The sequence below is a fragment of the Myotis myotis genome, unplaced genomic scaffold, assembly GCF_014108235.1.
Source record: "Myotis myotis isolate mMyoMyo1 unplaced genomic scaffold, mMyoMyo1.p scaffold_m19_p_29, whole genome shotgun sequence".
In the NCBI taxonomy this organism is placed as follows: Eukaryota; Metazoa; Chordata; class Mammalia; order Chiroptera; family Vespertilionidae; genus Myotis; species Myotis myotis.
In genome coordinates, this window is record NW_023416334.1 from 389,288 (window position 1) to 411,461 (window position 22,174).

Consider the following 22,174-nt stretch of genomic DNA (forward strand, 5'->3'; position numbering starts at 1 on the left):
TTTATCGGCGGTCTCACCAGTCTTTTCGAGGGCCTTACTAAGTTTATCGGCAGCTTCTAGACAGTTCTTAAGAGACCTTAAAAGTGTGGTTCTGAATTCAATATCCTCCATTGACAGTTTTGTCCTGTTTCTTTGTCTCCGCATTTTTTATGCTTTCTTGGTGCACCCCCTAGTGGTCTTTGTGCGCAGTCTTGTTGCCTTTAAGCCTTGATTGATGTCGGCAATACCGGGGTGATTTGACCTCCAGGCTAACTGGCTATGAGAGTCTGCTGTGTCTGTAGTGGGAGGGCTTCTGTGCTGGATCTCTAGGGCGGTGCTAATCTAGCGTTTGCCTGAGGATATCCGGCAAATGGCTCTGTGCAGGGCTTGGGCGGGGCGGGTCCCCGGGGATCTACAGGGCGGGCGGAACAAGCAGTTATGGCGACTCTCAGTTCCTTCCCCAGGGGCTCTGCCTCTCAGAGCCCCAGCAATGGCTGCAAACCTCGGAGAGAAAGCTGCCTTCGAGTTCCGACCGAAGCCAGACAGTCCCGTTTCTCCCGTTTGAGTCTCGGTCCCCAGAGACTCGCCCGGATCTGGAGCTCAGAGTCTGAAACTCCCTCCCGATTGAAAACAACAACCGCGCCCTCCGCCGCCAGCCCGCTCCGCGCGCACACTCCGCACCTGAGTATTTCACTTCAGCACTGCACCTCCTCTGAGTCTGGGTATGATATTCTCTTTCCTCCTAGTTGTAGAATTTCCACTCAGCCAGCCTTCCCGTGGTTCTGGGTGATGTCCGTTCTGTCCTTTAGTTATATCTCTGAAGTGGTTGTTTGAGGCAGCGATCTCCGGCGTTAACCTATGCCGCCATCTTGGTGGGGTGGCATCTTTATACTCAGCTCATCTCTCACCCACCAACAGGGGCAGACTTTCCCATCACTACTCACTCCACCTCCCCATAGGCTCCCACATCAGCCTGCTGCTCTCTGCCTCAGCCTGCCCCCTGCAGGCCACAGAGGGGGCTGCCTGGCTGCTCAGCGCACTCAGCTGAGGTCACCTGGCACCCAGCCAGTGAGGTAACCCCGCTGTGCTGAGCCGGCTCCCTCGCCCCTTTATGGGTCATGTGTGGGTTGTTACAGGTAGATGACCACAGGTGACTTGCTTCACTTCCTGACTTAGAGCGTAACCCCCCCCCCCCGCCCCCGATTTTCCAGTCATGGTCTTCCTCCTAGTTTCAAACTCCATCACTCAAAAGAACCCCCCTGCCCAGCAGGGCCAGATGCCCCGTCCACCCCCTGGCCACAGGGACTGAATGCTACCCACCTCACCTGCTCCCCCATGCTGGTTTCCCTCCACGGCCCCCAGCTCCGGGTGAGCGTCTCGGATGGTATTTATTCTTCTAAGATGTGTGCCCCTGGACTTGCCTGAACCCCTCTCAGGTTGGAGGTGTCTCCCGCCCCAGCTGTGGCTCCCCCACTCTATCTGCTGTGAAAACGCACAGTCTGGCGGTTCTCAGCACACCTTCCTGCCTGGCCTCATGACTGCCTGTGAGAGACAGGTGAGAGCGTTGGAACGGCAAGGTCCTGGGCCTCCCCACACCTCCCACCTCAGAGGCTCTGGGGGTGGGGATGCTGTTTCACTGGCAAAGACCGTGCCAGCGCCCAGCGCCCAGTGCCCAGAGCTCCCGGAGGACTGAATGAGCCGACACACCAGGCTCAGCAGCTACGGACTCTAACAGGCCTCCCTTCTTCCTGCCTCTCCTCTTTCACACTGAGGTGTAACTCACAGCCAAGTGCCCACACTCAGGCCTGCAGCTCCCGCCTCTGTACAGGAGTGTGCACCGCTGCAGCTGCACCCAGATGAGGGGACAGGCCGTCCTAGCACGGGGGGCGTCTCCTCCTAGGATGCCACGCCCCGACTCCAGCTTCGTTAATGAGTTTTCCTGGTTTGAACGTGATCTAAATGGGACCACGCAGTGTGTGCTCTGTTTCCGTCTGGATTCTCTTGTCCAGCTTTGTGGGACTCATGGACGGTGCGGCCCGAGGGAGGACATGGCTAGCGGGGGGTGAGTGCACATGGTGTGAACACATCACGCTCCATCCGCCGCCATTGAAGAAGGTTTGTTTCCAGCTTTTGTAGAATGAGATACATTCTCCGGGAGCGTAAGCCCGTGTTCCTCTTGGGTGCCTCGCCCCTTCCTGTGCTTCCCGGCCCACACATGAGCTCTGGGGCAGGTCTGCCCAGCTCCGGCCTCCTGAGCAGCCGGACTTGACCTCCGTGCCCCACAGGCCACATCCGCGGTCCCTCCAGCTGAGAGAGCGGCTCCGTCTCAGCCGAGAGCCAGCGGTCCTGTGCGCTGGGGGCCGGGCCGGGCCAGTGCCGGGCGGGCGCGGTGGTTTTCCGGGGCTGGGTGCCGAGGCTGGTGGCACTCTGTGGCGTCATTTCTGGGGAGCTGGGGGCTCAGCGTGGGGATCTGCTCTGTCCGTAGCCGTGTTGTAGAAACATGTTCTCCCACGCGGCGCACATCCTCCCGATGGTTCTTAAGCACAGGAAAAGGCTTCTGCAGTGTGGCATCGCTGGCTGGTTTCCCAAAGGGGGCAACAGAGGTGTGTGAAGCAGTGGGGGGAGTGGTCTCCATGCCAACAAGAAGGTCACCCTGAGGTCAGGTGCCGGGGAACTGGGCTGGGCTGAGACGCACCTGCAGCTCCAAGCCGCTCTCCAGGCGTCGGGCGGGCGTGACCCTCTCCAAGGACCCGACTCGGGTGCCCACCGCTGGTTCGACTCCTCCACACAGACCAGAGGGATCTCGGGCACCAGGAGTGAGGGCACCGACCGAGAAGGAAGGGAAATGGGGCCCGAGCCGAGTCTGAGCCGGCCTTGCCCTTTCTGGGCCTCACCTGGCTGAGGCGAGTCTCGCCTGCAGACTGTGCTAGTGCTGCCGGTGGAAGTGGGGCTCTTGTGGTGTCACGAGAAAAGCATTTTCGTGGACCCACAAGGAGGATGCGCCTGGTAGTGAGATTTATTTGGGTGAAAATAGAAATTTATACTGGGGGTCTCTGCCTGTCCTGCCACGGAAATCAGGGCCAGAAGAGGACCAGTGTCCAGCCTGTGCCACATCCCAGCCCCGCCCCCCACCTCCTGCTGGCTCAGCTCGTGATCGGCGGCAACCCACTGCGGTGCTGGGGCTCCAGCCCGCCTGGACCTGCGCTGGGCGTCCGCGTGGCCGCTGTTACGGAGGAGGACGCTCAAGGGCACAGGGCAAGCAGGTCACCAGCACAGCGAGCTCTCCTTGTTCCTCGGGGTTAATCATCTCGGGCTTGGGAGGAACAGGAGCTTTCCCCAAAGAACCAATCAACTCCCCCGGATGTGCAGGCTTCTAATGGGTCCTTTCCCAGGTTCGACTGACAGGCCTCTGTGGTCGAGCACCTCGCCTGGGCCACCCTGACCTCTATTGCACGTGTGCTCACCCCCTGCCCCCAGCCTGTACTGGAGGGTGTTGGTGCTGCTGCCCGGGCTTCACGACGTCCGGCTGCCTTTGCCTCCTGGCTGGTTGTGTCTAGCTGCCTGCGGTGACAGCAGGCTGTCTTTGGGATGAAAGTCCCTGCTGCCTGCACTGCGGGGACTGGAGATGCCAGGAGAGCAGGCCGGCACTGGGTCAGTCCTCACGTCCCTTCCGGACCCGCCGGGATGCTGGGCGGCAGCTCTGAGAAGTTGTGAAATCTTCTATTTGGGTTTTTGGGGTTTTTTTTGTTGTTTTTTTTTTAAATATATTTTATTGATTTTTTACAGAAAGGAAGGGAGAGAGATAGAGAGTTAGAAACATCGATGGGAGAGAAACATCGATCAGCCGCCTCCTGCACATCTCCCACTGGGGATGTGCCCGCAGCCCAGGTACATGCCCTTGACCAGAATTGAACCTGGGACCCCTCAGTCCGCAGGCCGACGCTCTGTCCACTGAGCCAAACCGGTTTCGGCTTCTATTTGGGTTTTGATTAGGAGCCAAGCCGGCTGCCCTTACGGCTCCGAGAACGGCCGTGAGAGTGGCCGTTCCTTCCCAGGCTTCAGCGAGCACCGAATTCCTTGGCTCTTCACCCAGCTCCTCGCGGAGCGCCTGCTTGGCTGAGCAAAGCTTGCAGGTCTGGGCAGAAGCAATGGGCAGCGTGCAGGGGAGTGCCGGTTTCCTTCCTGCACCAACCACGGGCCTTTCTCAGCTCCGCGTGTGTGGTTCGTGGTCCTGAGCACCTTGCGTGGATTAGCTCACCACCTTCAACAACCCTTTCCCTGAGAGGAAGCGGAGACTGAGGGGAGCAGCCCGCCAGGGGCAGACCCAGAGTGCGGCCTCGGTGGCGGAGCCCGAGCAGGAGCCCGCTGCCTGCTCTCCCTGCCACCGCTCCCAAGGAACGACCGATGGGCCAGGAGCACAGGGACAGACCAAGGAAATGGCAGAGGAACAGACCATGCTCAGGACAACAAAAATGGATACATCCGTGATCAAACCAAACAGCCAGGCCCGTGGGAACATCTTGGCTGGCGGATGTTTTGAGGATGTGTAATAATGCCAGGCTTGCCAGGGAGTGGAGCGGCGCTGGCGGGTGGGCGCGCCCGGGGCCGACCTCTCTGGAATGCGGAATGCTGCTGGGCAGGGCCTGCAGGATGCCTCTGCAGCCAGCCGGCCTCCCTCTGCGGCCTCCTTCCAGCCTCCCTCCGCAGAATCTTCCGGAAGAGGCCGGCCAGGAGCAGCAGAGATGCACACAAGGCTGCCTGGCACAGCATTGTTTATAGGATGAAAAAGCAGGAAAATACTCAAGTTCCAGAAAACAGAATCCTGGGAGTACTACCAGGAAGCCGTTAAAAGCAGTTTTGGAAGACGTTTTTGTAACAGAAAAATGCTCATGTTATAATGTTACACAAAGGGCAGGATACAAAAGGGCGGGTGTGGATTGCCCGTGGGCCACTGAGCGTGGCTGACGCCCGAGCCCGCACGGCGGGGCCCAGGGCGGCGAGCCCACTCCGCACGGGCCTGTGCACCGCTGAGTTCTGTGCGCAGGTCTCTTTTACCCTTTTCTATCCTGAAATCTCAAACCTACAGAAAGTTCACAAGAACTAAAAACAGAGCTTCTGTATACACTTCCCCTGGAGTCACTCGTGGTGACATTGCATCACATTCATTTTCTGTCTCACCCTTTGTGACACTATATCACAGATTATACATGATGGAGATGTCATATGTGATGTTATAACTACACATCAGCATCTATTATATATGTTTATAAAGTGGTTTTCTGAACAATTTGTGAGTAGACGGCAGACCTCAGGCCCTCACCCCAGCTATTCCGTGTGACTTCCTAAGACCCTGGGATCAAAGGCACCCTCTCAGCCACAGGACGGTGATGGAATTCAGAAACTTGCCCTGAATCTGTCTGTGCGCAGTCCCTATTACCATTTTGCCACATGTCCCAATCACATCCTTAAACCCGCCCAGCACACACACCTCCCACCCCACCAGGCCCACGCCCTGCCTGCTGGAATAGTTCCTCAGCATTTCTTTGCTTTTCATAATCTTGATTTTTAACAAGCATAGACAGTTGCTTTGCGTTCCACTGTCCCTACTCTGTGTTTGCCCGACGTGTCCGTGATGAGCTGCACGCTGCCATGTGGAGCAGGCATGTGCAGTCAGGCATTTCTGACGGCAGCTGCTGGGCCAATCGCATATGTGGGGCCTGCTCTCAGCCCCACCCACACAGAGGACAGCAGCTCTGGGTCACTGCCAGCCCGACAGGTGAAAAGCGGGCTTGCACTGGAGTTTCCATTTGCATTTCTATGTTGAATAAGACTAAACATACTTTCATAAGTGTGAGAGTCACTTGCGTTCTTGTCCCGGGGGCTGGCCGCCTGTGCGTGTCCTTGTGCATTTTCTATTGCAGCTTTACGTCTCTCATTGGCTTGCAGGGCTTTACAGATGGAGAAAATCTGAGGCTTCGGCCAAGTGTCTAGAGGACAAAGCAGAGGGCCGTTGGCCCTGAAGGCCGACGTGACTTTTCTTACTGACCCTACGGCCAGGGCAGGCCTTCGCGACGCCTGGGTCTTCGCTTGCTCTGCTTCTCCCCAGCCCGGCTTGGTTTTGACTTAACCTACGGAGTGGATTTCAGTGGCTTCGGGGCCTTGAGGTGATGCCTCCTCACCGGGTCAGGGCCCAGGGTCTCCTCCCGCCTCCCCCAGGGACGCTGCTTTCTTCATAGCTGTCTCCCGCCGCTGCCCCAAGTGACCGGTGACTGCCAAGCAGGTGCGGCCTTCGCTGCCCTGTCCTCACGTCCAGTCCACGCTCCCGCCCTTCATTCAGGAAGTGATGGCACTGCCTGGCCCAGGAGCTTCTGTGCTGCTGGCTCTGGGAACGTGGACAGCACATCGCCTTGATAGTTATGTCCTAGAACAGCAGAGGGCAGAGCCAGGGGCACCTCGGGGATGTGGGGGCCAGTCGCCTCTGTGGATGGAGGAGCCCTGTGCCAAGGAGATGCTTGCACCTGGTGAGGGACACCTGTGGCCTGGGGCTCCTGTAGAGGTCACTGCTGAATGCCTGTCCGTTTGTTCAGCAAAGACCCCTGAGCGGCTGGCACCGCGCACAGACAGCCCACTTGGCACCAAGCAGCTGCCCCGTCTGAGGTCCAGCCCTGTTAACTGCTGAGCAGGGCCAGGGGGCAGGGGGCAGGGGGCAGAGGGCAGGGGGCCAAGGGGCAGGGTGCAGGGGCAGGGTGCAGGGGCAGGGGCAGGGGCAGGGGGCGTGTCCCGGCGTGGAGGGCTGTCGGTCAGGAGACCGTTCCTGCCCAATGGAAACAACAGGGCAAAGTGCACCCCAGGCAATGGGAAGGAAGCAAGACAGGCCTTGGGCTGGGAGGGCGGCCAGGGTGCAGGGGCGCTGGACACCGGCCTGGCAGGGGAGCCCAGTGTGGTGGGACCTGAGGCACAAGGCTCCGGCCCTTGCAGTCCACGTGCGCTGGAGGGACAGGCCTTTACACTGGGTTTCCCTGAGACCAGCTGGATGTCCCTCCAAAGCGCACATGCTCGTGTTGCGGTGGCGGAGTGGAGGGAAGAGGGAGACTCACTGCGGAAACCACGTTCTTCACCCGGCTCCGAAGGGGCTCTCAGGTTGTAGCAGAAGCTGCCATAGAGCTGCCCAGGCCTTCCCCTGGGAGGGTTTTTGCTGGGACACACTGAGCCCCGGGGGGTAACCACAGAAGTAACCCCATCATCCTCAACCTGAACAGCCCACAGCCCATGCCTCTGGGAGGGTGGCCAGCTGGCTGGTGGTGGGAGCCCAGGGCTGCCTCAGGGGGCGTCCTGCAGGGAGGGAGCTCCAGCACCCACTGTGGGCGTTTGGGGGTCACTTCCACATCAGCCACGTGCACCAGGTCCTTGTCTCAGGCTGGGGATGCCAGTGAGGGCGGAACTCTTCCCAGAGACCACATGCCCCCCCATGGCAGCCACAGAAAGTGGGGATCCCATTCTTCCCATGCAGCTCACTGCTGCCCCCCCCCCACGCCCCACCAGGCAGAGTCTGCACAGGGGAGGCGCCAGGTGGCTGCTGTTGGGGTGTGGCTCCTGCAGGGAAGGCCAGGGAGCCCCAGGGATGTCTCTGAGCCCAGGGAGAGGCTCAGCCAGACCTGCTGGCCCAGACCTCCCAGGCCTCTCCCCCTGTAGCCCGGCCACAGGGGTCAGGAGGGCTGTCCTGCAGGCTAAGTGCCCGTCCACGGCAATCTGCCAAACCAGACGGGGAGCCCCCACCCACTCAGGGCAGGTGGCAGGAAGGGCCAGGGCAGTATTCCCCTGCCAGACCCTCCCTGGCCAGGGCCCCTCCCCAGTGCCACTCTCCAGAGCAGCCCTTGCTGTACTCAGCACCCTGGGTGGACTTCAGAATGTGTTGTCATCATGTCACACTCAGTGTGGCCGCCGGGCTGGGGCCGAGGGCACGGCAGGGCTGGGGCCTGCCGCCCAGTCTGATGGACCATCCAGCCCAGATGGGCGCCAGCTGTGGAGCGAGAGTTCGAGTTCCCAACACCCGGAGTGCGGGCAGGACAGAGGCGCCTGCCTAGGCCTCAGGCAGGGGAGGGGCTCAGAGGGGCGGCCTGCAAACATCAGCCCTGGCGGGCGGGTGCGGGCACGGGGACAGCAGGCACTGAGAGGAGGAGGCGGGGAGTGGGCCAGGCCGGGGGCGGGAGGCCTGGGCCAGCGCAGGCACGAGGTGTGCTGAGGAGCCTGGGGAGGCGGTTGAGCAGGAAGGTGACCAGAGGGAGCCTGTTTGTCAACACACTCCTGTGCCGGGCGACTCGGAGCCAGGCTGGGGCCACTCTCACCACATGCGACGGGAGGGGCGTGGGCATGAGGCGGGTGCACGGCTTCGGATGAGTGGCCTCGTTCACTGCCCCCCTCTGCCCTCGCCTGTCTCCACGGAGGGAGCTGAGGCTCACGGAGGAAAGGGCACCCCAGGCACGGCGGCCCTGGGTGAGCTCAGCCAGTGCCCCTGCGGCTCCTTCCCAGCACCCGGCGCCTGGCAGCTGCTGGCCTGGCACTGCAGGGAGGCATCTCGGTCTGTTGGGGCGGGCCGGGAGGGGACTTGCCCACACCTCCTGGCGGCTGGCGTTTCTGGGGCTTCAACAGGTGCCCAGGCCTGGCCTCCCTGGGCTCCCACGGCTCTCGCTTTGTTTGCCACTCGTCGCCCAGGCCAGGAGGCAAGAGCACGCAAGGGTGACAAACCAAGGACTAGGCTGGCACGCGACGCACGGGCACATGGAGAACTGGAGGCGCCGGGCCGTCCCCTCTCTCGGCTCCACGCCTAGCACCACCCCCGCGGCCAGGGTGGCTGCCCAGCCTGGGCGCCTCCGCGCTGACCTCGCCTCTGCTCCTCACACTCATTCCGCGGCGGCCGGCGGCCTGCCTCCGGCTCTGGCCTCCAGGCTCCTAAAGGGGGTGGGTGATCCTTTGAGATCCTCCTGGCAAATCTGGGTGAGCCCGAAAGCTCCCAACTGCGTTGGGTGCCTCTACTGGAACCCACCACCACCAGCCTCTGCCGCCGGCCTCCCGGGCCGGGCGCCGGTGCACACTCTTTCCTGGGAGAGGTCGGGGGCAGGGCCCTTGCACGGACAAAACTGTCCTGCCCTCAGACATGTCCCTGTCCCCGCTGGGCCTCAGTTTCCCCTTCAGTGAGGAGGTAGAGGAAGGTCCCTCCAGCTCTGAGATCTGGCAATTTCGGGTTGGATTGGGAGCAGAGAAAATTCCCAGAATCCCAGGAGTCCTAGCATGGCCCATGCCCTTTGTCCAGCCATCCTGAGAGGCTGAGCTGATAAGACTGTGGGCGGCCAGGTGTCCACATTCTTGGGACTCTGATGGTGGGCGGGGCCAGCTCAGCTGCTGGTGGGCCAGGGCCCCAGGGGCCCGGCATGTGGGCCACAGGAGCCAGGGCCAGCATGTCAGCAGTGCTCCCAGGGCCCAGCCCAGCAGGGAGGCAGTCTCATTGCAAGGTTTCAAGGAAAGAAGCCAGTCCTGGGGGAGGACATGTCTGCCCCCTCCCAGCCCTGTCTGCCCCCTCCCAGCCCTGTCTGCCCCCTCCCAGCCCTATCTGCCCCCCTCCCAGCCCTGTCTGCCCCCTCCCGGCCCTGTCTGCCCCCCTCCCGGCCCTATCTGCCCCCTCCCAGCCCTGTCTGCCCCCTCCCAGTCCAGCCCAGCTTTCTCTGAAGCTCAGTCGGGAGAACCGCTCCTGGGCTTGTCCCTGAAGGACTGGCCTGTGGGTGTCCCTCCAGGCTCAGCCTGCGGGGGCGGGCGAGGCCTTCCTTGCCCTTCACTTCCAATCCCCAGGGCGGCTGAGCTCCTCTCTGCTAGACCCAGGTGACATATCAGCCACCACACCTACGTGGCACCCTCATGGCACAATTGTTGCCAGTTAGGGCATCCCCTTGGGTGAAAAAAAAATGTAGATTTTCCTGCTATGAACTTCAGGGCTCAGGTAAACACAGACAGCTTGGTCTCACTGCTGCTGCCAGCACCCAGGAAAAGCTGCTATCAGCCAGCAGGTCTGGGAGGCCCAGGGGCACTGCCCACGATGGGCCCTGGAGGCTGCTCCCAAGGGTTAGGGGAACTGGGACCCCATGATCAGCTAAGTTGGGGAGTCCCAGGACCTTTGATCTACTGCTGGGGATGTGAGTTAACAAGGAGGGTGTGGGGTATAGAATAAATCTGAGTCCCAGCCGTGCCTTCCCCAGCATGGACCTCTGGCCAGAGCGTTGGCCCCTGGGCCCACCTTTCGAATAGGGGCCTGGGGTCCTCCTCGGAGCTGCTGGGAGGATGAAGTAGACATAAAGCCGGTGCTGGTGTCCATGAGCAGCGGTGATGAGTCAGACCAGGCCTGGGGCCCCATGAGTTTGACCTCTGAGACCTTCACAAGGGCCACGCCACTCGGCTGTCTCTCTAGCGGAAGCCCTGGTGGTTGGCAGAGGCAGGGAGCTCCCCATCAGCGCATGAGAGGGGCTCCCACAGTCTGGCTGGAGGGAGCTCTCGGGTAGGGAGGGGCGGGGACTGGCGGCCAGGCCACAGGAGCACAGCTGGCTTCTTCCCCTCTCTCGGAGACCCCTTCCACCCAGGTGAGCATGGCCCTGCCAGGAAGGCAGCTGAGAGCACCGCAGGCATGACCTCTGTCCTCCAGGCGCATGTCCACGCTGTCCCTGCACCGGTCACGGCCACAGGGTGTGACCTCTGTCCTCCAGGCGCGTGTCCACGCTGTCCCTGCACCGGTCACGGCCACAGGGTGTGACCTCTGTCCTCCAGGCGCGTGTCCACGCTGTCCCTGCACCGGTCACGGCCACAGGGTGTGACCTCTGTCCTCCGGGCGCGTGTCCACGCTGTCCCTGCACCGGTCACGGGCACAGGGTGTGACCTCTGTCCTCCGGGCGCGTGTCCACGCTGTCCCTGCACCGGTCACGGGCACAGGGTGTGACCTCTGTCCTTCAGGCGCGTGTCCACGCTGTCCCTGCACCGGTCACGGCCACAGGGTGTGACCTCTGTCCTCCAGGCGCGTGTCCACGCTGTCCCTGCACCGGTCACGGCCACAGGGTGTGACCTCTGTCCTCCAGGCGCGTGTCCACGCTGTCCCTGCACCGGTCACGGCCACAGGGTGTGACCTCTGTCCTCCAGGCGCGTGTCCACGCTGTCCCTGAACTGGTCACAGCCACAGCGCGCTGGGAAAGAAGGTTCTGGAATCCTTTTTCTTGTTCCTTAATATTAGACCCATTTCCCCCTTTAGTATGTCAACAACTATTTTCTTTCTTCAATGGCAGGAGACTCATTCTCTAGTATGTATTTTAAAAATATTAAAAATAAAATAAAAATATATTTATTAGCATTAAAAATGATGAAACCTCTCAAACATCCAGAAAAATATAAAGAAACATAGCAAATACCCATGTTCTCAGGACTCTGATTTAATCAATGTGAACATTTGGTTATACTTCAGATCCTCTTTCTAAAACAAAATTAAATTACACATCAACAGATGAGTGGATGGATAACATGTGGTATATCCTCGCAGTGGGATATGTGTTTAGCCTTAAAAAGGAACGAAATACCAATACATGCTACAACGTGGGTGAACTTTGAACACATTCTGCGAAGCAAAAGAAGCCGGTGGCAGAGGCCCACATGGTGTGATCCATGTAGATGAGACGTCCAGGCCAGGCCAGGCAGTGGGGAGAGGAAGCAGGCTTTTCGGTGCCAGTGGCGGGTGAGGAGGAGGCGGCCGACGGTGTGACGGCACAGGGCTTCCTGCCGCAGCGAAGGACCCGCTCCACGTCTAGACCACGGTGTCAGCTACACAGCTCAGCTCCATGAACAGAATAAAAAGCACTGCACTGTACACTTTAAACGAGTGAATTTTGTGATGCGCGAACTGATGCTGGAATAACACATGTACCTACATGCACCCCACCCCTGCCGGTGCAATAAAAAATCCAAGTGTTGGTGAGAACTCTGAGAGGGAGAGAAGAAAAGACCCAAAACAAACAAAAACAAACAAACAAAAAATCCAAGTGTAACTTTTGATCCCCCTAAAACTTAACGAGCCTAGTATTGATTGGGCGGCCTCCCAGTCACATAAACAATCAATTAACACGTATTTTATATGTTATATGTATTATATGCTGAATTCTTACAATAAAGTAAGCTAGAGAGAAGAAAATGTTAAGAAAATCATAAGAAACATAAAATACATTTACAGTATTACACTGTATTTATCGATACTATTGCAAGATGAATCGTTTCTCATCAGTGCCTACATCAATATAATGTCTTATATGACTCAAAGCACTGTAAATGTTATAATATTAGACATCAAAAATGAAAAGATAAAGTGAAGAGGAACGCACATTCAATAGAGGCATTAACGATTCATGCGTGGCTAGCGAAGCAGCAGCAGCGATTGCTTTACGGTGGCCGAACGTGATGGACAGGATTGCCCGTGATGTTTCAGCCCGCGCACTAATGCGCGGAGGGCTGCAATGTCATGGCTACGGCTTTACAGGCACATTCATAGTCGTCTTGAAAGCATTGCGGCGGCACTTTTCAAAACAACCTCCCTGTGCTGACAGGCTGATGGAAGTTTCTCCAGTTACGACAGAAAGAAAGGCGGGGGGGGGGGGGGGGGGAGACCATACAGTAATGTAATTCTTTGAAAACAAAGTTATAAAACAGTAAGAAAATTAACACATTCTTAATTCTGTATTAAACATCACCCGCCATGTGTCTATGTAGAAATACTCTACCCCTTCCGTGCAGGTCCTGCACACAATACTCTACGTGGGGGATCCTTAGGCGAAGATGACGAGATGCAGGGCCATCTCACACGCTCCGCCTGCTTCGCACACAGACACACGCACAGCAGACACGTTGCTCCCTGCGTGGCAGGGTGACTCTGGCGTTCACGAGGCGGGCCCCACGTGGAGCAGCTGAGCAGGAGGAGGAGGCAGAGAGGCAGGCACGGGCCGCGTAACTTGATGGGAAGGTATCACAGCTGCTGTCTGACTCCTTTGCCTTTTCATTTCTGTAGAAACGTTCCCATGCGGTGCCCCCCTCCCTTGCCATGTGTTGCCTGTGCTTTAGGCTCGGGCCGTGCCGCGGGGGCATGGCAGAGAAGGAGTCTCCAGCGGGCAGCGCCCTCCTGCCGGATGCCGGGGTCGGGTCTTTCCCGGCGCTGCCCTCCGTGCCCTCCTCACTGTCCGCAGTGGTTTGAAGCACTCACCTCCGTCAAGTCCCTCCTGGCAATCCCTCTGCTGTGGCATCTGCTAGCTCTTGAGTTTCTCCAAGACCCATAGCTTTATTTTCTAATTTTTTAAATTGATTTAAACATATTTTTGAAGGGAAAGGGAGAGAGAGAAACATTGACATGAGAGTGAAATATTGATTGGCTGCCTCCTGCACACCCCCTACCAGGGATCAAGCCCACAACCCGGGACCAGGAATTGAACCGGCACCTTTTGTGCACAGGACTACGCCTCACCCACTGAGCCGCACCACCCAGGGCGCCGAGACTCACGCTCAAAGCCTTCGCCCCTCCCCTTTGATGGCTTCCTGGCCGCTCCTCGCAGACCCTGTGAGTCGGGCACAGCACTGGACGCAGCGTCGCCAGCAGGAACGCGCTGCTTGGGGCCTGACGGTTTCCACAGACTTTTCTAGAACAACAGTGGCATCTTCAGTGTGTGATCCTGCCCGACATCCACGATGTTCTCTCTGCTGGGGTTCTCTTTCCTGGCATGGACAGTCCTCATCCTTCCCAGAGAGTCCGTGTGATGAGCCCGAAAGATCCTTACGGCCCCTCATCTGGAGGCTGAACTAGAGACACTGTGCAGGGTACGAGCCCCACGCCCATGCCTTTGGTGTGGACCCCGTGGGGTTCTGGCCGGTGGGGCCTTGTCCAATGCCCAAACAACTCCCACAGGCGCTTCCCGGCCAGGCGCTTCCTGACTCGGGCACAGCAGCGCGGGGGCCACTGCGGAGGGCTCCGCGGGCCAGGCCTCCTCCCCGGCAGCCTCGCTGAGCAGCTGCGTGGACACGCCGTCCTGGCCATCGCCCACTGCTTGTGCAGAAACAGCCGACTTAGTCGACTCCTTCCTCCTGGAGCCCAGGTGCTCGCCCTACTGACTAATCCGTGTCTGAGGTGGTCTCCCCGCCGCCCCGTCCCGCGCCCAGAACAGGCACGCCCATTAACCTGCTCAGGTTTTTTTCATGGCAGCTGGGGGCCCGCCTGCTGCCTCCTGGTTGGCAGAACTGCTTCTCCTGCTATCTGAGGTCTTTTAAGCCAAATCTGTTTCTAAGATAATCAACCCTTTGCTGGGTGTATTCTTCAGCTCCCGCTCCTCCCTTCCTTTTGCTGTAAGTTGTCAAATAACGACTTCACTTTTTTCCACATCTTATTAGCTACAGGTATGCCTTGCTCATAGCGACCCAGCACCCACATAAAGGCTGCATTTCCCAAGAGGTTACAAGGTGCTTTGCAGAAAGCGCCAGGCTTTGGCGCCGGCTGTGGAGCTGCGGCAACGGCTCCGGGCACGGCTGTCCGCGCCCGGGGCCGAGGCGGAGGCATTCGCCTTGAGCTGGCAGGCAGCCAGCGCCGCAGACGTCAGCCCACCGTGCCTGGCGAGCGGGCCAGCCTTTCCTTGTCACATGCGGACTTTCCTCTGCTTCGTGGGGGCACTCCCCGCAGCCCCAGTGGCCCCCTGGGTCCCACGGTGCCGTTCCCGGGCCATGGCATTGCACAGCACAATGAACATGCCCAGGACTTCGGAGAGATCACTTCCTGCAACACGCAGTTTGCTGGGCAGGCGGAGCGCGCGCGTGGCGAGGGCCAGCGCCGGCTGAGGCTCGCAGGGGACTTGCCGCCGCAGCCCACGCTTGTCCCCACTGCTCTTGGCTGTGGGTGGTGCCATGGACGGTCTGCGGTTTTGTGTGAAATATTGATACATTTGAACTTTTTAGAGTAGATTTGTGTGTATTTTATGGTCGTAAATAATAAAATAGACTAGTATCTAGATATATTTTGTTATTTTATGACATGCCCTTTTCACAATTTTTTTTCTAGGCCACACAGTTTGTCTGAGTTTTTTCAAATTATTGCAAATCTCCAAAACAAAGTCCAATGTTTATTGAAAAAAAACCTGTGTGGAAGTGGCCTGCGTTGCTCAGCGCTCAGCTGTGTGGCTCAGTAAAGACGTGTTGCTCGCAGGGCTGTGAACGAAGACCGCAGACTGCAGCTCACAAGTCGGGAACTCACTGGGTGGAGGCCCAGTCGAGGCCTCCGCAGATGCTCCTCCTGCGGCCGGGACAGGAGGGCCTGGTAGGGCCTCTCTGCTGGGCTGGCAGGCGGCCGCCTTCTCCCTGGTCTCTTCACATGACCCTCCCTCCGTGCATGTCTGCCTGTGCGTCCAAATCTCCCTCGTATAAACGCCCAGCCACTTGAGTAGGCCCGCCCTCGTGCCCTCACCAGGCCTGGTCCCCTCTGCCAGGCCCACCCCGTTAGGAGCCATTCTCTTTCCTGTGGCTGCTGATGCAGAGCTGGAGGCTTCCCAGCACGCAGGACAGACCTGAGCCCCTCGGTTGCTGGAGCCAGGCGGCAGCCCTGCCCTGGCCCTCAAGGGCTCGGCCCCTGCACCCAGACGTCCAATCCCACCCGCACTGCCTGGGCCCTGCGTCCCAACACCGAACCCGGGGCAGTCCGCCCGTCCCTGCAAAGGCCACAGCCCAGCGGCCACGGGAGCAGCGGGAGGCTGGCAGCTCAGAGACCTTCGGGAAGCCATTGGCCTCGGTGCTCGCGAGCTGTCAGAGTCCCGTCGGGCCAGCGCGGGGTGTGTCGGGCGCTCGGGGAGGGGAAAGCAGCAGGCCATCGGAGGGGCGCTCTGGACGGCCGCCCTGTGGTGACCTGCCTCCATCCTTCGGTGCACGTGCCTCCTCTCCTGGGCCAGGACCAGTGTGCGGCCCTGCTGAGAGCTAGACCTCCTGCCCAGGTGCCTGTGGCCACAGAGGGGCTCGGGCTCGGGACTCGGAACTGGAGGGCAGTCGGAGCCGAGCGGAGGCCGCAGCCAGGCCTCCTGCTCTCTGCAGAATCTTCCAGAAACTGAGCAGCTCCACGGCGGCTGTCCTGAGCGGTGACCTCCGCCGGCAGCTGTGGCACACGATGTGCTGCAAGAGTGTGTAAAACACGCAGACCTGGCTGCAGTCAGGGCATTGACCCCTTTCCCCAGGTCGTCAGATAAGAAAGGCCAATACAACAGCATCTGGTGGGAATGCATCCACGTTACACATTTTTTTTGTCAGATCAGCAAAAAATATACGCTTTGGTGTGCCGCAGAGTCAGTGATCAGTCCGTGCGCCGTGAGAGGGAAAAGGTGGGGATCGCCGTCCTGGGGGCAGCTGGGCCCGCACCCCTGGTCCTGCTCCCCCAGGTCCTGGTCCCCCACCCTGTGGCCAATGGCAGCTCTCAGGTGGGTTTCCTTAAAAGCAGGTTGTGAGACAAGGATTTGGGGAGATGTCGTTGTGGGGGGAGATGGTCCCAAGAAGCAGCAGCAGGAGAGTGAGAAAGGAGATGGGGGAGGGGGGCCAATGTGAGTCTCGGCGAGGCGGCTGGGGAGGGCTGGCTCTCCTCCAACGGCCCTGAGGGATGGCAGCCACGCCCCGGCTCCCCCACAGCGAGTCCAGGAAGCTGGGGTTCACTCAGGAGCTCACTCCCATCTGCCCCTCCAGTGGTGACAGGCACAGAGGGCTGCTGCCGGGGAGGCCCTCTGGAGCAGCCAGCAAGGCTGGCGTGGGGCCCGCCAGAGCCTTCACCAGCTGTGCCGCGGGCAGGCCCAGTGCCGCTGTGCTGAGGGAGCGCAGGGACCAGTGTCCACTCGGGAGCGAAGGGCCAGGCCTGTCCTGCTCCCTCTGCAGAGCCAGCTCAGCCACGGCACACGGAGAACTTAGTAAATATGTGTGGAGTGAATTCTCACACAGGTGTGACCCAGTTTTCACTATGGATAGTGGCGGCCTGTGCCCTTCCCGACCACGCCCTCCGCCACAGAGGCAGCTGCATCTGGCTTACAGCACCGCGATTCATTGGTCTCTTCTTGGCATTTTTGTGAATGGACTCACGTAGCCTGTGTATGGCTTTTGGTTTGGCTTCTTGCCCTCAATATCATGTCTCTGACCTTGGTTCTTGTGGCTGCACTATTAGCGGTTCATTTTCCAATGTGAGTGTGAGTGTGTGGAAACACACCATGGTGTGAATATATCGCACTCCCCCGCTCCCAGCTCTGGGAAACAGGTAAAGCCACTCAGCAGCTCTGTATGTCTCCGAGGCGGACTCAAGCGCCCATTCCTGTGGGGGCGCCGCCCAGGAAGGCAGTGGCTCTGTCACTGGGCGCGCCTGTTCAGCGTTAACAGGTTCTCCCGAGCAGTCTCCTCGCACAAAGCGCTGGCACAGCTGGAGCCGGCACATCCAGCTGTCACCACACACTGTGTCACGAGGTTGATGAAAGGTCTTTGAGCCAGTTCTGTCGTAGCCCCTGTGGAAGGGCAGGTGACTTTGATGTGGTCTCTTCCGAAGGAACATGATCAAGAAGGGGGTCACACTAATAACCGCCGGACACCTGCTCTGAGGGCGGCCGGCACAGTGTGCGTCCGGCACTGGTTCACGTCACAACCACCGGCCGCTGGGGCATTGGGGGGGCATGGTGACCCTGTGCCTCTGAGATGAGAAAACGGAGGCCTCGTCAGGGGAGGTAATCCACCTACAGTCAGGAGAACCTCTGGGCCCTGCGTGGGTTCCGGCGCGATGTCTGGGTCCTCCACGTCGCTGAGAGCTGTTGGATGCACTGGTTTAAGAGCAAGGAGGGCCTGGGTGACGCTGGGAGTGAGGCCTGCTCCCCCACTCGCTAGTTCTGGGAGCGTGGCCAGTCGCCCAGGCCTCAGGTTCTCCGTCTGAAATGGCTGATGGCCATGCTTCCGTCAGAGTGCGAAGGTTAGATGAGTCAGTGCCCGGAGCGTCAGGACCTGGGAAGGTACTATAGATGGTGTTTTCATAGCATGTATTCAGTTCACTCTCTCGTTTTAAAAGCCGTAAGTCTGTGTGTTTCGAATCTGACAGTGAGGGGGACCCTGGTCCTTGGTTCTGGAGCTGTCAGACCATTGCAGGGAGGCGGCGCCTTCCTCCAGCACCTCTCCAGCCGCCCTCAGTGGGAGGGGCTCGCTTGGGCGGGGCTGCTCAGGAAAGAAGCTGGGCAGGTTGCTGACAATGAGCTGCATCTGCAGGGAGGCGGCTGGTCCTGCCAGCTGAGGTAGGCCCCGGGCGGGCCGGGCCGAGTGCACCCGGGAGGGCAGTGGAGCCACCAAACGCCCAGGGTGCGGTCCATAAGCAGGCCAGGCTGAGGCCACAGAGGGCAAGCCTTCACCTGCCTTTCATTCCTGGTGACCCTGAGCTCCGGGCCACCATGGCGCACCACAGGCAAGTGCTCCTGAGCGAGCAGCAGTCACCCCAGATGCGAGGCAGGGGGGTGTCAGGTGGGGGAGTGTCCAGGGGGCTGGGCAGGAAGCGGAGCCTGAGGGTGAATGGAGAGCTGTGCTGTGGAAAGGAGTGTGCTGGCAGCCCCGCCCAACCTCTCCCCCAGGCCTCCCCATGCAACCTCGGGCGAGGGACCTCACTCTCTCAGCCTCCGTTTCTGTACCTAGCCAACAGAAGTGCAGGCCCTGCCCCAGGGGCTGCGGCAGGGTGCTGTGGGGCCGCCTGACATGCTCACCTGGGCCGCACATTCATTCTGGAACCTCAGAGAGCCTCTCCCATGTGCCAAGCAGCTTCAGCCACGGGTGTGCAGAAGGGAACAAGACAACAGCAGCCAGGGAGCTGGCATTCTAGTGCAGGAGAAACACAGACGATCAGGATGAAGAGGGAGCCATCCTCGGGGGCCTGGGAGCGAGGACAAGGGAAAGGTTCTCAAGAGAATTAAGGCTCCGGGCATCGATGAACAGATGGCAGGTCTCTGCAGCCCCTCCGGGGTGGGCTGCCTGTCCCACTCCTAGGGCCTTGGAGGGTCCCTTCAGGTGATAACGCATGGCTGTGCCACCTGCTCTTTAGAGAGGAAGTTCCTGAAACCTGAGCCTCTCTCCTCGTGCCCCCTGGACCCCGTGCAACCTGGGCCTTCCTGTCTCCTGCTCGCCAGCTGGGAGATGGTGAGGAAAGTTTCTCATGGTGGGGAAAGTTAATAAAACACAAAATGACTTGACGCATCTTCCCACAAACACAAGACAACTAGATGGGCCTAGCTTATCAGTCCGGGGGATGCAGTGAGAGGGGCCAAGCTCTGGAAAAGGAACTGGACCCAGGGCACCTGGAGAAGCCGGGGAACCGTCTGAGTGGTCGCTCCTTACAGGGCCTGCGGGTGTCCAGGCAGCTGTGGGAGGAGGGGCCACGGCTGGGTGGCTAAGTCCGTGCCCAGTAACCAAGAGGAAAGAAGGAGGAGGCTTGGGGATCAAGTGAAATCAGCTTCCGGGATGGCTTGACCCAGGTCCCTGAGGTTTGGATATGATCGGTGGACCTCTCCCTCTCCCCTCATCACCTTAATCACAGTCAACGGCTTCTCTGACGCGGTGGCATTCTCATTCGGTCTCCCTCCTTCCACTCTTGTCCCCCATGAATCCATCTCCATATATTTTACAAAGCTTGTCGCCCCTGTTTGACCCCCTATGGCTTGCTGATGCCCTTAAAGCAGAAGCTCTTCTCAAGGCCCCAGCGGCCCTCGCTGACCCCAGCCCCCATCGCACTCCCCTCTCCCCTCACTCTTTCCCTTTGTCCCCTAAGCACCCCGTGCTCGGTCCTACTCACAGACTCTGCACCATTGCTCCCTCCGGCCCAGCACCGTGATCCTGGTTCCCTCTCCTCAGGACAGCACGGTGTCACCAGCGTGGCGTCCCACACCCCTCCTCCCAGTCGCTCTCCAGGCCAGCGCTGCCAGGGGCTTTTGGAGATAATGACACAGGCTCGGTGCTGCCAGCACCGCACCCGCCAGTCCCACATGAGCCAGTGAGCACCTGCAATGCGGCTATGAGATGGAGACACTTCCGTTTCACTTCCCTGAAACTTAAGCGGCTAGTGGCTGCCGTGTTAGACAGAGCGGCGCTCCTGTGTCACAGGGTGTGCTTGTATTTCCAAACCCTCAGCACGGCCTGACATGGTCTTGTTCCTTTGTTTAGTGTCTGTCTCTCTGAATAGAGTAGAAGCTCCATGGGAGTAGGGGCTGTGCCTGTCTCATCCAGAATCCCAGGGCTTAGCACTAGAAGCTCAGCACACGTCTGTGGAGTGACTGAGTGGCTGACGCCGGTGACCATGAACCTGGGGCCACCCAGCTCTCTGTAGGAAGTGCTAGTTTTTCCAGGATCCCTGTGGCCTCAGGTCAGGATCTTGCTCTCTCTGGGCGCAGTGTCCTCACCTTTAAGAGTGGGGACTGGACCAGAGGTTATCCAAGGGCCCCTGTGGCCCTTTTACCCATCTCCCGATCCCCACACCTTCCCCGCCTTCCCCAGTTACATCACAAGAACGGCGACGAGACAGGCTTCCTATACCCGAAGCTTGTTTGGGGACGGGTCGAATCAGGCCGGGTTATAAACAAATGGCCTTCATGTAGTTAGTGGGAGCTGATGAAGTGGTGACACGATGTGGAGCCATGTCCTGGATCAAACGACTCCTGGCCGGCAAGGTCATGGGGCTTAGGAGTAGGCCAGGGCAGGCTGGCAGTTGTGATGTGCGTGTCACCAGGAGTGGATTCCGGGCACAGCCCACTCCTGCCTTCCTCGCCCTGTGGTTCCAGCTTGAAAGCTAGCAAGGCAGCTGGGACCCACATGCTTCTTATAAGGACTTACAGGAACCAGCACAAGGAGTCAAGAAGCCGGTGCTAACTGTGAGTGACTTAAACCCTGACCCTGACCTCCAGCGCCCAATACTCACACACACACATTCACACAAACACACACTCAGTCAGACACACACACACAGCTACAGACACTGACAGAGGCTCACACAGAGGCATGGACACAACTACAACACCTGTCCGGACAATGGGCATGCAAGCAAACACAATGCAACAGACACACAGGTGGATGCATCTGTACAACTCACACATACGTGCATTCAGTCACAGACACATAGGTAAACATGCCAGTACACATGTAGACACATAATATAGTCACACCTATATATGCCCTGGAAGACAGTCAGAACCCACCTGGACATGCACATAGAACCCCAAAGCAATGCTATATCCATCACACACACACACACACACACACACACACACACACACACACACACACGCAGCCCCTCACAGTGATCTGGGGAACCAGAGGTCAGAACCCAGGCATTCAGGGTCCAAGCAAACCCCACTGCCCACCCTGGCTCCCCCCGCCTGGCCAGTGGCCCTCCCTCAGGCCCCGACACTGGCGGCGGGGCCCGGCGGGCTGAATCCAGCTGGTGGCCGGTGTTGCCGACCTCTTTCAGCCCCAGCCTGCTTTTCCTTGGCCACGTGACCTGGAGCCCTCCTTCCCCAGCTGAGTGAGCCCTGGAAATTTGTGTAACCACTAGGATTTTTAGTTTGCTTTGGAAAAAGAGATCTGTCAGGACAGGGTTCAAGAGCTATAGGCCAGCAACTGGCTGGGGCCACACAGCTGCTGCCCATCTTAGAAGGACCATGAACACTCCAGCTCCCCAGTCACTGCCGCTCTCTCTGGCTGCCCCTGGAGGCTTCTGACCCAAGCCCGGAAGTGTATGTTTCCAGGCTGCTGTTTTCCTGCATGTGCATGTATATGTTCATATATGCTGATCTAGTCATGTATCTACACATACCTTGTTAATAACTTTTTACAAAACAGTGAGTTAATTCAGCAAAAACTGTATGAGACCACACACAGATTTTTCCTTTATTAGGGCTTTGCCAGTTCTTCCACAAATGTTCTTTTCCTGTTCCAGGATTGCATTCAGACCCCACATGCATTCCGCCTGACTTGTTTCCTTCAGCTCCTCTGGTCTATTACGGTTTACGGGGAAGACCACAGAGGTGAGGTGTCCTTCTCACTGCATTATATCGAGGGGTGCCTGGTAGCCACATGCTGTGTCACTCCTGATGTTAAGGTAGGGAGCATGTGCTGG

The 22,174-nt window shown here is 59.0% G+C and overlaps 1 protein-coding gene across 2 annotated transcripts; it reads right to left on the minus strand.

Moving 5' to 3' along the window:
• Positions 1-12,644: 12,644 nt before the first annotated feature.
• On the minus strand, positions 12,645-21,152 carry LOC118649405. 2 transcript variants are annotated; one of them, XR_004965644.1, is made up of 4 exons: positions 19,859-21,152; positions 18,777-18,888; positions 13,547-18,578; positions 12,645-13,334 (listed from the first exon to the last, which is right to left on the minus strand). XR_004965644.1 is itself a non-coding variant. In XM_036296429.1 (2 exons), the coding sequence occupies exon 2, from the start codon at positions 16,293-16,295 to the stop codon at positions 15,189-15,191; it is 1,107 nt and encodes a 368-aa protein (XP_036152322.1). In that variant the 5' UTR covers positions 16,296-18,578; positions 18,777-19,741; the 3' UTR covers positions 12,645-15,188. The 2 variants fall into 2 exon arrangements, 1 of the variants encoding a protein (XP_036152322.1); XM_036296429.1 differs by lacking the exon at positions 19,859-21,152 and having other exon boundaries at positions 12,645-18,578; positions 18,777-19,741.
• Positions 21,153-22,174: the final 1,022 nt, after the last annotated feature.